Source organism: Symphalangus syndactylus, chromosome 8, assembly GCF_028878055.3.
Source record: "Symphalangus syndactylus isolate Jambi chromosome 8, NHGRI_mSymSyn1-v2.1_pri, whole genome shotgun sequence".
NCBI classification, from domain to species: Eukaryota; Metazoa; Chordata; class Mammalia; order Primates; family Hylobatidae; genus Symphalangus; species Symphalangus syndactylus.
In genome coordinates, this window is record NC_072430.2 from 120738463 (window position 1) to 120756130 (window position 17668).

At 38.9% G+C, this 17668-nt stretch overlaps 1 protein-coding gene across 1 annotated transcript in view; it reads left to right on the top strand.

Annotated features, from left to right (window-relative positions):
* The window catches only part of XRCC5 (X-ray repair cross complementing 5), a 97336-nt gene that overhangs the window by 7304 nt on the left and 72364 nt on the right, over positions 1 to 17668 (top strand). Inside the window, exons 3-10 of the mRNA XM_055290554.2 lie at positions 82 to 265; positions 1141 to 1189; positions 2272 to 2394; positions 5296 to 5487; positions 9173 to 9287; positions 11088 to 11226; positions 14751 to 14863; positions 16496 to 16558. Of these exons, the coding sequence (XP_055146529.2) occupies positions 82 to 265; positions 1141 to 1189; positions 2272 to 2394; positions 5296 to 5487; positions 9173 to 9287; positions 11088 to 11226; positions 14751 to 14863; positions 16496 to 16558 (978 nt within the window). The remainder of the gene's footprint in view (positions 1 to 81; positions 266 to 1140; positions 1190 to 2271; positions 2395 to 5295; positions 5488 to 9172; positions 9288 to 11087; positions 11227 to 14750; positions 14864 to 16495; positions 16559 to 17668) is intronic.

Consider the following 17668-nt stretch of genomic DNA (forward strand, 5'->3'; position numbering starts at 1 on the left):
TCCTGCTCCCTGAAGGTTAGGTATTTTATTGCTTCCAGGTTGTTCTAATATAGTTTTCAGCCATCTGACATTTTTTTCTAGGTGTTTGCTGAGAACAAGGATGAGATTGCTTTAGTCCTGTTTGGTACGGATGGCACTGACAATCCCCTTTCTGGTGGGGATCAGTATCAGAACATCACAGTGCACAGACATCTGATGCTACCAGATTTTGATTTGCTGGAGGACATTGAAAGCAAAATCCAACCAGGTTCTCAACAGGCTGACTGTATCCTTTTTCTGCCAGAGAAGACTTCAAGAAATTTCCTTTATTCTGGGAATCGTAAAGCAGTTTGATGAGATACCCCCAGAGTTTCAGCTATGGGTATATTTTGCTCTGAGGAGGGGGAGGTAATGTGTTAATGGGGCTTAATGTGAAATTAATAAGTTTAAAACAGTGCCCGGGCTCCCAGCCCTCCACTCACTTCCCTGTTCTCTGCATGGGTGATATTGAGAGATTGGGAGGCATAGGAAGGGGGAAGATCCTAGGGAGTATATGTGAACATTGACTATATGCAGATGATTTTAGTGGTGCTCATTAGAAATATTTGGAATTGGATAAAAGATATTTTTAAAAGAGCATCCTCCCAATGTTCTCTACTTTTTTTCTGTATGGAAGATGTTTTTGTGCCAGAAATCAGATTGATACCCAAAGTGAGATTTCCAGTTTACTCCACAGGTCCCCTAATTTTAAGGGATCGCTCTTGTTCTTTTTCTAATCAGTAGTGCTATTCCTGATCACTGGGAAGTGCTGTTGTGTTAGGAGTACTTGCAAGTGCTACATTATGGTTCACTTCATATTTAAGAATGGACTGTGGCCACCAAAAATGGGTTCTAGATACTATTAAATGACATAATTTTTGGTTAAATGAATGCAATGTGTTAGGTTACCTTTTGTTTATATTTCTTGGTTGTTTTGGGCAAAATATATAATTTGATATATAGAATGTATGAATATATGTTAGTGAACTTTGGAAGAAGGGCACTCAGGCAAGTACTTTAAGTCATCACATAGTTCAGTGTCCACAATTTCCAGCACAGTGGACTTCATTGGAAAGAGTTGAAGAGACTGCTTGGTGATATCCCTATCCTTAACTAGCTGAGTCCTGGATGCACTAATTGTGAGCATGGATGTGATTCAACATGAAACAATGTAAGTGTTCCAAGGAAGAGAGCTGGAAGTGAATCTTTTTGCAAAAATTGTGTGGGTTAATGTATTGAATGTACTTTGTGATTCATTGTTAATCAAGCTGCATGTTTGTGTGACAAGAGAAACGTTTTATAGAATTGAATGGTTAAGTCCAACCTCTCTGTTTTTTAGAAGTTTTAAAAGAGGAAGGGCTATACTCGGTGAGTATTTCTCTGGGAGAAATAAAATATTTTGCTTATTTCAGTTTACTTCCTATTAGAGTTAAGCTGATTACCAGGAATTTTAAAAAACACTAAGTGGTATAAGCCATGTGTCATTGATATTAAGTGCATAGTAACTCTGGCCAACTTCCCTTTTTTGTTGTGTGTGTGTATGTTTTTTTTTGTTGTTTTTTTTTTTTTGAGTGGGGGTCTTGTTCTGTCACCCAGGCTAGAGTGCAATGGTGCCAATATAGCTCACAGCAACCTCAGCTTGATCTCCTGGGCACAAGAGATCCTTGCATCTCAGCCTCCTGAGTAGCTGGGACTACAGGTGCATGCCACCAAGTCCAGCTAATTTTAAAATTTTTATTTTTGCAGAGACAGTCACTATTTTGCCCAGGTTTTTTCAAACTCCTGGCTTCAAGCAGTCCTCCTATCTTGGCCTCCCAAAGTGTTAGGATTACAGGCATGAACCACCATGTCTGGCCTGCTTCCTAATTCAGTATTTATTTAATTATTGTGCCTTGGAAATGTATCTGTGGAGACATACATGTGCATGTACACATACCCCTTGCCTGTCAGGAAAATCATTTGCACTAAAATCCCAGGCCTAAATCTGTATAATCATCACATTTGAGTTAGGAATCCAGAAACATAATTTTTCCATAATGCCCAGAAATTTTAGCCAAGATGTTCAAAGTATAAAGTGTATCAGGGTTGATTATGAGTTTAATAAGAACTTAATTGGACTACTAGAATGTAATCACATTTATTAACTCTATCTAGATCCATTTCTAAGCTTCTGTCCTCAGTGACCAAGTATATTTGAATTTGTAGAAAAATAATTCAGGAGAATGATTTCTTAATGTGATAACTCTCTTTTAGAGGAAAGAAGTTTGAGAAGAGGCATATTGAAATATTCACTGACCTCAGCAGCCGATTCAGCAAAAGTCAGCTGGATATTATAATTCATAGCTTGAAGAAATGTGACATCTCCCTGCAATTCTTGTAAGATCCTAAGAATAATGCATGTAGACAAATTCTGTGATTTCCTAATATAGTGAATGGACCCTCTGTATAGAGTACTTGGTTTATGGGAATTTTCACTTTCTGCTCCAAGGCTGAATCTGTCAGATGACTGACTACTCAGCAAACATTTGCTGGTTACTCTCTGTGGTCTAGGAACTGTTCTGAGTGGTGGTGACAAAAAGATGAAAGTCAGTGATCCAGAAGAATTGAGCTTAGCGGCAGATGATTGTTTAGTGTTCTTAAACTCTAAAAGAATTGAGGATTAGAAGAACCCTTTGAGGATATTCAGTTTGTCTTCTTCCTGCATGGAAGGCTTTACCCAAACAGTTAGCAGATTGATGGATTTTTTTTTTTCTTAAACAGCTCTAGAGAACTGTGTGCTATACAGAGTGCATGTTTTAGGGTAGACAGGAATGCCAACTTGGGAATCATTCTAAATACATAACATGTTTATGTTTGACTCTTTTCAGACACAAAAGATGTAGACACATGTATAAAATTTAATTTGCTTATGTTTATTCAGAGATGGAGTATAAAACTTCAGGGGAAAAATAAGTATTTCACAATTTATTAGGGAGAGAATTCATCCTCACACAGTAACTTGAATATTCCCTCCGGGATTTACTTTCTCTGTGTTATATCCCTAACAGAACTTTCCTTTCACTACACTAACCCTTCTTGCTGCATTTGAAACATTTTTTCTTGTCCTATTTTTGGTAAAAGTTGAGTGATGGTATAGGATGTTGAATTATTAATCTTCTGGGAATACTCGTTTTTCAAATTGAGAGCTATGCCAAGAAGCCTCTAGCTTAGAGTGGTAAGCCTTTGGCTTCATAAAATGCCTGCCAGGGGAGATTAAGAACTTGTTTTGCATGTATGAGTAGTCTTAAGACTATAGAGCGACATCTCATTTCTGTATGACTGTGGAAAAAGTTCAGAATAACCCATCAAACCCATACTTGTTAAGATAGTACTTCAGAGAAATTAAGTGCTTTTAAGTGACACTTCTTATTGAGTTGAGGTTTTTCTCAGTACTTCAGAAGCCCAGCTCAGCTTCTGGTCCCTCTTCATAATCTCGGGATGCCTTTACATGTTAGAAGCATACTGCATTTCTGTGAATGTCATTCTAAAGAGCTACTCTTTTTTTCCATGAGCAATATGGAAAAGTGCAGAAGAGGAAGCATAGCCCTTCCTTCTGTTTGCTTTTTATTTGGTTGTATTTTTTTCTTGGTAATATGCTTTCTTCTGTGCTACAAACCTCCAGCATACAAAGTAGAGTTCATAGTTTTACTGTTTGGTGTATTCCATGTACAACTGATTGTTGTAATTGGACTAAAAAAATACCAGCAGCTCAAAGAAGCCTTGTGTTCTGTTTTTAATTTATTTTTAATTTTTTTTTAGAGATGAGGTCTTCTGTAGTGGCATAGTTATAGCTCACTGCAGCCTAAAACTCTTGGGTTCAAGTGAACCTCCTACCTGAGCCTTCTGTATAGCTGAGACTATAGATGCATGTTACCACACCCAGCAGTTTTGTTTTTATTGGTTGTTGTTTGCTTGTTTTTGAGATGGAGTCTTGCTCTGTTGCCCAGGCTGGAGTGCAGTGGCACAATCTCGGCTCACTGCGACCTCCGCCTCCCACGCTCAAGCAGTTCTCCTGTCTCAGCCTCCCTAGTAGCTGGGATTTCAGGCATGTGCCACCACGCCCGGCTATTATTTGTATTTTTAGTAGAGATGGGGTTTTACCATGTTGGCCAGGCTGGTCTTGAACTCCGGACCTCAAGTGATCCACCTGCCTCACCCTCCCAAAGTGCTGGGATTACAGGCGTGAGCCACTGTTCCTGGCATAGTTTTTAGTTTCTTCTACTGACTACTGAGGAAGCTTATTTTTGATCTAACGCAGAATAGACAGAACAGTTATTGTAATTTCTTTTTCCAGGATAACTTCCTTTGTCTTCACTTTTATGACATTTGTCCTTTTCTGGTTGTTGCTTTGGAAACAGGAGTAACCTGATGCAAACCCTGTGTCTCACACTTTCCTCCCTGGAAACTTTTTACCTGATAAATAATGCAGGATACGCAAATTACATCATGCTGTATTTGCTAAGTATATAAAGAAAAATTGTGAACAGAAAGCCGTGTTTTAAGTGTAGCAAATAAAATGAGAAATCACCTTAAAAACAAATTTATTTCTCACAATTCTGGAGGCCGGGAAGTCCAAGATCACAGCACTAACAGATTTGGTATCTGCTGAGAGATCTCTGCTCTCCAGATGGTGCCTTATTGTGTGTCATCCCATGTCAAAAGGGCTAACACTGTTCTCACATGGTGGAAGGACATAAAAGGCAAAAATGGCAAAAAGCCTCCCCCTTCAACCATTTTTTTTAAGGTCACTAATTCCATTTATGAGTTCCTCACCCTCAGGACTTCATTACCTCCTAAAGGGCCTCTGTCTTAATAGTATCATATTGGTGATTAGGTTTCAAAATAATGATTTTGGGGGACACGTGTAGACCATTACAGTGTGGAAGAGGCCAGTCTGAGAGAGTGAAGCCAGCATAAAGGCAAATGAAGGTAAAATAGAGACAGAGAGAGTAATCCTTGCCACAGTTGAGACCCTGGGTCTGGACTTGCTAAGGCCTTGTGCCACCCTGCCCTTTGAATTACTTGGTTATATGGTAGCCAATGATTTTCTCCTTTTACAAATCAAAGAGGTTTCAGTCACTTGAAAGTGGGAGAATATTGGCTAAGGTAGGTAAGAGTCGTTTGACAGATGAGAAATTTGAAACTTGATAAGGTTGACTGATGTGCTCATTTTCTCATAGCTGATGAGTGACAGTTATAGGATTAGAATGCTAACTACTGTTGATCTTTCTTTAATAGCTTGCCTTTCTCACTTGGCAAGGAAGATGGAAGTGGGGACAGAGGAGATGGCACCTTTCGCTTAGGTGGCCATGGGCCTTCCTTTCCACTAAAAGGAATTACCGAACAGCAAAAAGAAGGTCTTGAGATAGTGAAAATGGTGATGATATCTTTAGAAGGTGAAGATGGGTTGGATGAAATTTATTCATTCAGGTAAGAATTGAAAACATTGATGGGAATTTTTAATTGTACCCACGTAAATTTCTCTTTTGATTAGAGGTCTCCCAAATGTTTCCTTTTTCTGGGCCACTCTCAAATTAGTCATTGCTTAATATTCTGAGTTTTATTAAAGAAATAGTACACCCACCCTTAATCACCCTTTTTAAAGTTTGTGTTCTTGGCACATGTTTCTCATTTATTTCCAGGACCTGTGTCAGTGAAGTTCAGGAATATATAGATACCATGAGAAATTAACAAGTCAAATTGCAAAAGATGAAATAGTAGATTTCTTCATTATGCCAAGCTTGGGATACATTTCTTGGGCCCTTTCTTTTTACACATCTACAAAAAACATTCTTAATTATAGAAAGTGGGCTCAAATCTGAGAGAGTCAATATCTTATCATTCTATTAAGGTTTTAGAAAGTAGCATACTATGGTATAGTGATTTTTTTCTTTAAACTTTTGATCACAAAGCCGTTCGATTGAGTGAAAAAAAAAAAACAAAACAAAAACCTGCAATGTAAAGAGTTCATAGCCTACGTACTTTACGTGGTCGTTGGAAAGGCAAAATGATTTAAGAAAAGTGAATTCCTTGAAGTACCATATAACAATAAAGCAAACTGCTTTTTCAACCATCCAGGTAGAGACTGTGGAAGAGACCATCTCCTTTATCCATCTTATTCTTGGTTGGAATTGGCCATACATGCATTTTGAGCAAAGAACCTAAGAAGGATCGGTGGCATTTAGAATAGTGTGTGTCCTATGGGGTTCAATTTGGTAAAAGTGGCAATAGAGTACTTTATATAGCAGTATGGCTTGGGTGGTTCAGATTCTCAGGGATAATACTGCTTGATATTCATGAATTATTTCCAACTTATCAGTCTGTACACAAAATACAGGCTGTTTAAGCACATTGAAGTAATGATTCAATAACTAGAACTTTTTAAGTGGCTACAGTGTATATCTCCTTAAAATTTTTCCCAACGACCATTTTTAATATTTCCACTGAGCTATAATTGACAAAAACTATATTCTGATTTTCTAAATACAGACAGCCTTGAAAAATGATAGATAAATGGAAATTTAGGAAACAGAATTGTAATTGCCCACGGGATTGCCCTAGGAATCAGTGAGGAATCCTGTGAGGTGAAGTTTCTTGGCATAATGTGTTCTTGTCACAATATTTACAGATATGTGTTCCTAAGTTGTTTCTCTTTCAAATTTGGGAATAAATGCCTTAAGCTAAACATATTACCCTTGATATCATAAAGAAAAATTAGGCCAGACATGGTGGCTTATGCTTGTAATCCCAGCACTTTGGGAGGCTGAGGTGGGCCGATCACTTGAGGTCAAGAGTTCGAGACCAGCCCGGCCAACGTGGCGAAACCCCGTGTCTACTAAAAATAAAAAAATTAGCTGGGCATGGTGGTGCATGCCTGTAGTCCCAGCTACTTGGGAGGCTGAGGCAAGTGAATCACTTGAACCTAGAAGGCGGAGGTTGCAGTGAGCCAAGATCATGCCACTGCACTCCAGCCTGGGTGACAGAGCGAGACTCCGTCTCAAAAAGAAAAGAAAAATTAGAGGCCAATATAGATTACTCTTTAAGAAGTGTTTTTGTTTGTTTTTTAAATTTTTCTGTAGCATATCAGGTAGGGAAATTACTGACTATGCATTGTTTTAGCATTTCAACTCTACTTTGATTTTAGGTCTGCCATGAAGGTGTAGACCAGAACTTTGCCTTCCAATACAGTAGCCATTAGCTACATGTGGCTATTTAAATTCAAGTTAGTTAAAATTAAATACATTTTAAAATTGAGTCCCTTAGTCATACTATCTGTGTTTGAAGTGTCTATTGGGCTAGCATGGTTAGAAATAGAACATTACCATCATTGCAGAAAGTTGTACTGGACAGCACTGGACTGGATGTATCTCCATATAGATCTTAGGAAGAGAACTTGACATCTACTTGGGGAGATTGAGCTCTATTGCAGAACTGAGTCAGTTGTTCTCAGATTTTTTTTTGAATCAGGGTCTCGCTCTGTCACCCAGGCTGGAATGCAGTGACGTGATCTCGGCTCCCTGCAACCTCTGCCTCCCAGGTTCTAGCAATTCTCATGCCTCAGCCTCCCAAGTAGCTGGGATTAAAGGCATGCGCCACCACGCCCAGCTACTCAGATCTTATATACTGGATGCCGGTCTTTAGAATTTTCCCTGTAATAGAATTTAAACCTCATGGTGATTTGAGGCCATGAGGTTTATATTCTGTTGGACTAGTAATGTTGTATGAGACAGGTTAGACCTGGTTCAGACCCATTCATTCCTCAGCAAATCCAAAGCCATTGTGCACCATAGGCTTTGGAAGCTGGGTGTCAGGTAAGATATCTACTATTCGTTGTAAATTATTTCTGAAAATTGGAGTCTCTTGAGACCTGTCTGTCCATAACTTTGTGGATAATGTAAAATAATTCTCCTTACCACTTTGTAGATCTGTTTTTTATCTGTACAAAGGAGTTCAGCTAGAAAGTCTGGACTGTATGCTTTGAGTGTATTTTGTCATTAATTCCTTTGCTGCTTATTTTAGTGAATACCACAAGTTCCACCTATTTCCTATCATCTTCCCTGTTGTGTTTGATTATGGGCCAGATGAAAATATGGTTGATCTTCACTTTTGTTTAAATGAAGCAGCACTCCACAACACTGTTTGCACCTCTCCCCAGCTTTTCCCACCAGTAAGAAACCTAGAGTTAACCTGCTTTACCTTAAGACTAAATATGAACTAAATTCCTTTATTCCTTGGATAGTCTTTAACTCTATTATATCTATATAAAAACGTGTATCTTTAATATTCAGAATTGGAATTAATGAATTATAGAGTTGTAAACAGTGATGCTAATTATAGGATGGTGCCCTCCCTTTGATATTCTAGAGCAGAGGTTCTTTTTTTTTCCTTTTTTCTTTTTTTTTTTTTTTTTTTTCAGACAGAGTTTCATTCTTATTGTCCAGGCTGGAGTGCAATGGCGCGATCTCAGTTCACTGCAACCTCCGCCTCCCAGGTTCAAGTGATTCTCCTACCTCAGCCTCCCTAGTAGCTGGGATTACAGCCATGCGCCACCACACCTGGCTAATTTTGTATTTTTACTAGAGATGGGGTTTCTCCATGTTGGTCAGGCTGATATTGAGCTCCCGACCTTAGGTGATCTGCCTGCCTTGGCATCCCAAAGTGCTAGGATTACAGGCGTAAGTTACTATGCCGGTCCTGAGCAGAAGTTCTTATCCTCAGGTCCGTGGTTTTCAGGGAGTTGGTGGTGAATCCTTTATATTGTGTGCAGACTCATTCATGACTGTGCTTTTATCACATCCTCAAAGATGGCCTTGGTCCTGAAAAAATGTTAAGAACCTCTGGCAAGAGTTGAAAGAAAATACTGAATAAGAGGAAAATAGAGCTGTTCATTTTCACCTGTTAGTAAAGTAATTCAGCTCCTTTTCCCTTCTAAGCCAACTCACTCTTGCCCTGGCTATCTCCCAACTTGTGGTTGTTGTTTTCCGGCCATCTGCTGCTGTTTCTCTCTTTATAATTAACATTAGCTCGCTTCTCATTGTGGAAAATCAAATGCATCATCCAGCACGAGTTAACATTTAAAAATTGTTGCTTTCATTTTATATTTTTGTTTATTAAGTGAGAGTCTGAGAAAACTGTGCGTCTTCAAGAAAATTGAGAGGCATTCCATTCACTGGCCCTGCCGACTGACCATTGGCTCCAATTTGTCTATAAGGATTGCAGCCTATAAATCGGTAAGTGGCAGGTACACATTTTTAACAGAAATGTTACCAGGCAGATAAGTATGTGTATATAAGGAACAGACAATTCATGTGTGTGTTACTCGGAACCATAATTACTGCTTTTCTAGTTGTTCTCCCTGCTCATTTAATCTCTGTGTTTAGCTTTTTATGTAAAAGGCAGGCTAGGAGAGGAAGTTTAAAGAATTGTCTATAATAGAGTTTGATTTCCTCCTCTTTTACTTTCTCTCCATTGGTAATTGATTGTTAATCATAAGTTCTAGGCCTCTTTTTTTTTAAAAGAAAGAAAATGAAATGCATTAAGCTGTGTTATTGTAGTATCATAGCAGAAATGTAGATAATGCACCAAAGTTCAGTTCAGTTTTGGGGCTGTCACACCTAATTCAATTATGAATGATCTGATAGTAACAACATCTGTGAAATGTAAAATATGTTTTGTTACTGTAAAATTGCATGTTATAATATATGTACCTTTATATACAATAGCACACTTTAAAAAATGAGTTGCTTTTGGTGATTATTTGATGAAATTCTAGTTTGAGTAGGAATCTGATTCGTGCCTTCATATGAGCCTCCTTGCCTTTTTCCTTTAAGTGTTCAAAATAAATAGGAACATTTTAGACATATGAAATAAATATACAAAAACGTTTTTATGTATTCAGTTTTTTTCTTTGTATATTAAAGAACTTAATTCCAAAATACATGATATATCCGTGAGAACCTTGGGGTAGTTCTTTATTTATTTCAGCTTCCATCAAAGCCTCGAATAGTGTCCCTAGGAATGTGAATACAGTCTCCCCCCTTTCTTATTTTGGCCTCCTTTTCAAATTTCTTTGTTGATTTCTGACACAGATATATTGCTTCTTTTTTTTTTCTGTTGGAAACTATGATAAAATATATAGTCCTCTTTTTATTAGACAGTCTGGCTGGGTGCAGTGGCTCATGCCTGTAATTCCAGCACCTTCAGAGGCTGAGGTGGGCAGATCACTTTAGGCCAGGAGTTCGAAACCAGCTTGGTCAACATGGCGAAACCCTGTCTCTACTAAAAATACAAAAATACCAGGCATGGTGATGTGCGTCTGTAGTCCCAGCTACTTGGGTGACTGAGGCATGAGTATCGCTTAATCCCGGGAGGTGGAGGTTGCAGTGAGCCAAGATCGCACCACTGCACTCCACCCTGAGTGATAGAGCAAGACTCTGTCTCAAAAAATATAAATAAATAAAAATATTAGACAGTCTGAGGTTTTGTATAGAAAGTGTGAATGTAAATATTTGTGGATTACTTTTGGGAGAAAATGAAATGTAGAGAAAGTTATCCAGTATATTTTGTTATGAAATAAACTAGCCGGGCGCGGTGGCTCACGCTTGTATTCCCAGCACTTTGGGAAGCCGAGGCGGGCGGATCACGAGGTCAGGAGATCGAGACCACGGTGAAACCCTGTCTCTACTAAAAAATAACAAAAAAATTAGCCGGGCGTGGTGGCGGGCGCCTGTAGTCCCAGCTACTCGGAGAGGCTGAGGCAGGAGAATGGCGTGAACCCGGGAGGCGGAGCTTGCAGTGAGCTGAGATCACGCCACTGCACTCCAGCCTGGGCGACAGAGCGAGAGTCCGTCTCAAAAAAAAAAAAAAAGAAATAAACTATAATTTTCATAATAGGCATGAGCAAACAAAATAATGTAGCTAGAGTAATTGTTCTGGATTTTTGTCTGTGCCAGAGAGTTTATTAGGTTTTCATCTTCTGTCAATTGGAATCCTAACTTTCCTTGTTTTCCCTTTGTGTTTTGGAATGTAAGATTCTACAGGAGAGAGTTAAAAAGACTTGGACAGTTGTGGATGCAAAAACCCTAAAAAAAGAAGATATACAAAAAGAAACAGTTTATTGCTTAAATGATGATGATGAAACTGAAGTTTTAAAAGAGGATATTATTCAAGGTATGTCAGTAAGAGTTTTCACTGTTGCCTAAAAGACATTTTCTTTAACGTGATATGATGCAGGGTGGGGTTTGTATTATTGTTTGTTTAAAGTTATTTCTTTGAGTTATAGAGATATAACAGTTTGAAAGGATAATGAGACCCTAGGTCCTTTAGCTCATTTGTTGGGTCTTAGGCAGGTTGGTTCTCAGGAGTACACTTGGGTGTTCCATCTCCGTGAGTTTTAAATGTCTTAAGTGATAGTACTCAATACTTGGCTTTATTTTAAAGTTTGAAACTCACTAGCTAGGAGAATGTTTAATATGGTTGAACTAAGGTTTTTTTGTTTATTTTATTTTTGACTTTCATGTTGATTATTCTTCTAAGTGCCAACTTCAGGTTTGTTTTTTTTTGTTTGTTTGTTTTTGTTTGTTTGTTTGTTTGTTTTGAGACGGAGTCTTGCTCTGTCGCCCAGGCTGGAGTGCAGTGGCACGATCTCGGCTCACTGCAAGCTCCGCCTCCTGGGTTCACGCCGTTCTCCTGCCTCAGCCTCCTGCGTAGCTGGGACTACAGGCGCCCGCCATCACGCCCGGCTAATTTTTTGTATTTTTAGTAGAGACAGGGTTTCACCATGTTAGCCAGGATGGTTGCCATCTCCTGACCTTGTGATCCGCCCGCCTCGGCCTCCCAAAGTGCTGGGATTACAGGCTTGAGCCACCGCGCCTGGCCAACTTCAGGTTTTATGTCCTACCAGATATGCTTCCTTAATTTAGGGGCTGAAAATTATTTGTATTTATTATATTGCTTCATATTAAATAGGATTTTTTAAAAGTTGTACTCCTATATTATACCCATTTGGATTGAATAGTGTGTCTAGATGGCATCTTTATCCAGAGGACTTAGAAACTAGCTGAGGATACCTGTATGTTCAAGACCTAAAATTATTAATTTACCAAATGATGGTTAAGATAGAAACCAGAGTCCTTAGATAAATGTTTTGCCAGGCTATTCACTACCCAGTATAGTTTTGATTTGCAAGTCTTGAAAAGAATTCTTTTCCTCTGTGACACTGTATTTCATCTTAAACAGTGTATATTTGTGTGTGTTGGAGGAGGGGGTTGTTTAAAGGTGGTGGTGGTTATGATTCCTTCTTTTCTCCTGATGGATTATGTGTAGAATGTAATTAATACCCTACAATTTCTACTAATTCTTGAATTCAATTCTGTAGCAATAGAACATGAATTTTGGAATCAAACCTGGGTTAGAATCATGGTTCCATCATTGGTTAATCATTTGATCCTAGTATAATGACTGTCTCATAGTAGGAAGAATAGCATGATTAAAGGCACAAGACTAGGAAAGTAGGGGGACTTCTCAGAGATACTAAGTAGTCCACTTGGGTTGGTGTATTGAGCATGTACAGGTTAGTACTTGAGGGTAGCATCTAATGGACAGCCTGCATTTTCTCTTTTAATCATCAATGACCATCTTATAAAGCAGGCACTCTTTGTTATTTCCATTTTATAGATAAGGGAACTGAGGCCGAAAGACACTTACATATTCAAAGCCACACAGTTGTCAACTAGCAGGACTTGGATCTAGGCCTGTACTGCTTCAGAGTATGTGCCTGTGTACTATTCTGAATTTGGACTGAGTAATGAAGGGCTTTGGATAATAGGCTAAGAGTTTATGCATAACCTTGAAAACAACATGGAGCCACTTACAGTTTTGAGGAACAGAATGTCATTGGGGCTGTGTTTTAGGAAGATGAACATGACAACTGGTTGTAGGATGGATTGGAAGGAGAAGGATCTAGCGATGAGGATGGATGCCAGTTCTTTTGGTTGTCAGCAAAGAAGGCATCCCTGGTTATCTTAGGCAAAAAGGAAATTTATTGCTGGGGCCCTGGAGAGGGAAGAGTTAAAAACTGCTTGGATTCAAAGAGCGTGGAAGTGCATCTTTTCTCCTGTACCTTTTTGCCATTACTAGCTTACTTCCTTTGCCTATCCTCCAGTTTCCCACCCCAATCAGCTAGAGGTTTTTGTTTTTTGTTTTTTCTTGAACTAAGGGACCAGTATACACATGTGGGCAAAGGAATCTGGTTAAATGTTGTAGTCTATTGTAAGTATACAATATACAAAAGTTGGAGTTATATGCCCTTTAAGTAGATGAACCAGAAAACATAAAACACTTTTAGTTAGGGTGTTCGTTACAAGTTACACGATTCACACGATTCAGGTAAGATGATGACTGATGACAGAGATAAGACAAACATTTGGTTTAGGTGCCAGTCGTAATCATGTGCCATACATTTCCCTGTTAATTTTTTGTTGGAAAGTTTGGTTTTGTCACTAGCTTTTTAAAAAAGACATACATGGAAATAAAAATGTGTTTCTATTTTGAGACAGAGTCTTGCTCTGTCGCCCAGACTGGAGTGCAATGGTGCGATCTCAGCTCACTGCAACCTCCACTTCCCGGGTTCAAGCAATTCTCCTGCCTCAGCCTCCTGAGTAGCTGGTGCTACAGGCGCGTGCCACCATGTCTGGCTAATTTTTTTTTGTATTTTTAGTAGAGACAGAGTTTCACTGTGTTAGCCAGGTGGTCTCAATCTCCTGACCTTGTGAGCCACCATGCCTGGCCTAAAAGTGTGTTTCTTTTTAATAAAATAGATGTCATCAACAGACTAACAGGAACGAATAAACACTAGATCACAGAATCTGTCCCTGGATATGAAAGTTTTATTGTGTCTTGGGGTAAAGATGCATATGCTTTTCCTTTGCATTTATCCAAGGCCAGAATCCTTGGATTTTGATGCTTCTTCTTCCTACAAAACATAGAAGATACTGTGTATTGAAAGGGCGTGATTTTTCATAGAATACAGGCTACGGAACAGGGTCGGACTTTTTTTTTTTTTTTTTTAAGAAGCCAAGAGCCTATATTTATATAAATATCCTATGTAATTAAAAAGAAAAAAAAAATACAGTTAAATCCCAGAAATAAAAGAAATTTAAATATAGAAAAATATACAACTTATCAATTGAATGTTTCCAAACAGAAGAGTTTTAGCTTCTGTCAGGCATTGCATATCTCCAGCATGCGTTTTTGAGAACATTTTATTCTGAAAATTTCCTGTTGGCATTTTTCTCTGTGGGTCTGTAGGTTTCTGAATGATGTGTTCTTATGTTTACAAATCACGCTGTACTTTAGTCAACCATGGTTTATCTTTGGAGGATAACTAGTACGTTAACATTTAGCAGATTTTTTCTTTTAGGCTGGGTAATCGTTAAGGTAACTAGATTGCAAAATATGCTACTTTAAAAAATGTAATTAGATTTTAATCGTCTCTATATTGTATATGTGGTTTGTGTATCTGCTGCTGCTTTTTCACCATTGATCACAAGGGGCGGTAATCTGATTCCAGGGAGTAGAAGATGGAGGCTTGCTCTGGCGTGTGCGTGTATTGTTAATGTATGCATAGAACTAATTTCAGCTTGTAGAAAATGAGGCCCCATATGCTTAACAGATGCTCTTCTCTTTTTCTCCAGGGTTCCGCTATGGAAGTGATATAGTTCCTTTCTCTAAAGTGGATGAGGAACAAATGAAATATAAATCGGAGGGGAAGTGCTTCTCTGTTTTGGGATTTTGTAAATCTTCTCAGGTACAGTTGTGAACAAACTAAATGAGCTTTTTCCTAGCTATTATTTGAAATGGTATGCTTTTGATTGGTCATTTTATTTATAAGGTATATTTATTTCACTTTTAATTTTTCTAAAATGTAGTCTGGGGGTTAATGTTGCCGTGGTATGTATTTTATACATTAGGAAACTGAGGTTCAGAGCCATTAAGTAAATCTATATGAGCATAGCAAACTAAAAATACAGGATGGTTTTTGAATGGGGAATGGAAGTGGAGATGAGGGGTATTTGAATTATGTGGGCCTAACCCTCATCCCTTTGAGGTTTAGTCTTCTTGAGCTGGTATTATGGTGACAGTGCTCATACTGTCTCACTCTAGAGGTGGGAGGGCATAAAAATGCATGAGAAACATTGCCCAATACAGCACATGGCATGTTCTTAAAAATAAACCCCAGGCTTCAGATTTCATAGATAAGACAAAGTTGATCTTGGTAGATAAGTGCAGGTGGTTATGATTTTCAGAACTCTTCAGTACTCATTTTCTAATCTGATATTAGTAGAGCTGTCTTGACCCCTGTTAATACTGTGCTAGATAAGTTAATTGAATTTAAGGGGGTGGGGGGAGAGACATGCGGTACTTATTTTTGATTTAATTTCTCTTTCTTTCAACCCTTCCCCTCTTAATTCTTCACTCAGGCCTCTACTGTTCATCAGTGCCTCAGTGCTACTCTTAGGAGGAAATGCAAACCACTTAGCTTTGTTCTTAGGAGACTTCATCATCTGATCTTTGTTAATCTCTGTAATCTAATTTTTCACCTTTCCTCTCACAGAGTGGCACTGTACTACTCCAAGAGCAGTTCTCCAAATGTACCATGCTTTTACAGCACTCCAGACTTCTGTTGATAGTGTTTTCTCTGCCTGGAACGCTTGTACCCAGACTTTTCTCTTAGTTAGTTCCTATTTGTCCTTTTAAGTCTCGACTTAGGTGTCACCATTTGCAGAAACCTTCCCTGATCCGTCATGACCAGGCTTGGTGCCCTCCTTATGTGCTCTTAAAGCACCATGTAACCCTGGACCATAATACTGCACTGCAGTTAATTCATATTTATCTATTGAAGCTCCTCAAGGGCAAGATTATATTCTGTTCACTGTTGTGTTTATAGTACTCAATCTTGGATGCATGCTAGGTGCTCAGATTTTTTTTTTTTTTGGGACGGAGTCTCGCTCTGTCACCCAGGCTGGAGTGCAGTGGCGCGGTCTCGGCTCACTGCAAGCTCCACCTCCCGGGTTCATGCCATTCTCCTGCCTCAGCCTCTGCGAGTAGCTGGGACTACAGGCGCCTGCCACCACGCCCGGCTAATTTTTTGTATTTTTAGTAGAGACGGGGTTTCACCGTGGTCTCGATCTTCTGACCTCGTGATCCGCCCGCCTCAGCTTCCCAAAGTGCTGGGATTACAAGCGTGAGCCACCGTGCCCGGCAGTGCTCAGATATTTGTTGTGTTGTATTGAATTAAACTTCAGGTAATAAGGTGTTTTTAGTATCTGAATGTTTTTCAGTAAGAGGATTTTGAATGGAATTTCTTAGCAATGTGTGTCATTATGGTTATACATGTTAGTTATTTTGGATCAAAAGCAATTCTTTTCCTCTCTTGTAGGTTCAGAGAAGATTCTTCATGGGAAATCAAGTTCTAAAGGTCTTTGCAGCAAGAGATGATGAGGTGAGTTGGCAGCAGGTCTTTGAGGTGGTGCTACAGAATTGAATTGTAAGTCTATGAAAGCAAGTTGTTTGGGGCTTTTATAGTTTAAAATGACATGAATTCTTGCAATAGGAGTGGGGAAATCCACTGATCTTTAACTGAAAATGGAGATGTGGTAAATGAATTTGTGTTAGCATGAGCACAAGACCCGAGGACATGGAGACCAAGGAAGTATTAAAAACATTTTGAACCACTGCATTTAGGAATGGGAATTTCACAGTCAAATGTTAAGGAGGGTTGGGGTCAGGTTGACATTTTGTGTTGTCATAAGCATCCTGGATGTGCACTTCAGTGACTCACTAGACTGCTTTTGTCATTGAGGAAATGTGTCTTTTCTCTATTCCTCTCTCTTGGTACTCTTCCTGCCTCCCCATGTTACTCTGTTTTCAGGCTGGTTTTTCTCTAGCTAACAGCCTATGACTGCTGCATTCTATACTCACATCTGCCTTTTCTGTAAATATTTTCTGTTTGATCTCCAAGTCAGAACTAACTTTGTTGGAGATAACTGATTTTAACTGGAAGATTGCAATCTACTGTCTGTTTAAGGCAGCTTAAGCAGGTTTCCAAGTTCCTGAAGTATTTGCATTTGCAATTAATAAACTGGATGTAGAAGGCTTGTTTGGGGTGGGGGTAGGGTGGTGGTATAACTAGTATAGTTCTCTTTTTCTCCTCACTTCTGGAAGGTGGCTGGTTGCTGATATAGTAGATGGGTATGCCATTATTATCTCAGAACAGTTAAGGGAAGAAAATGTTTGGCTTCTACCCTGTTCTGAATGAATTATTAGAGCACAATATTAGCATACATGAATCTTCAAATTTGAGAATCCTAGTTCATGGATTTCTCTTGAATCAAATCCTGCTGGGAATCATGGAAGTCTAGTATATACTGTCAAACCACAACTTAGCTGAAGTTTTATTTATTTATTTATTTTTTAAGAGACAAGATCTCATATGTTTCCCAGGCTGGCCTGGAACCTCTGGGCTCAAGCGATTCTCCTACCTCTGTTTCCCAGATAGCTGGGACTATAGGCGTGCGCCACCATTCCTTGCTTCTGCTGAAGTTTTAACTTC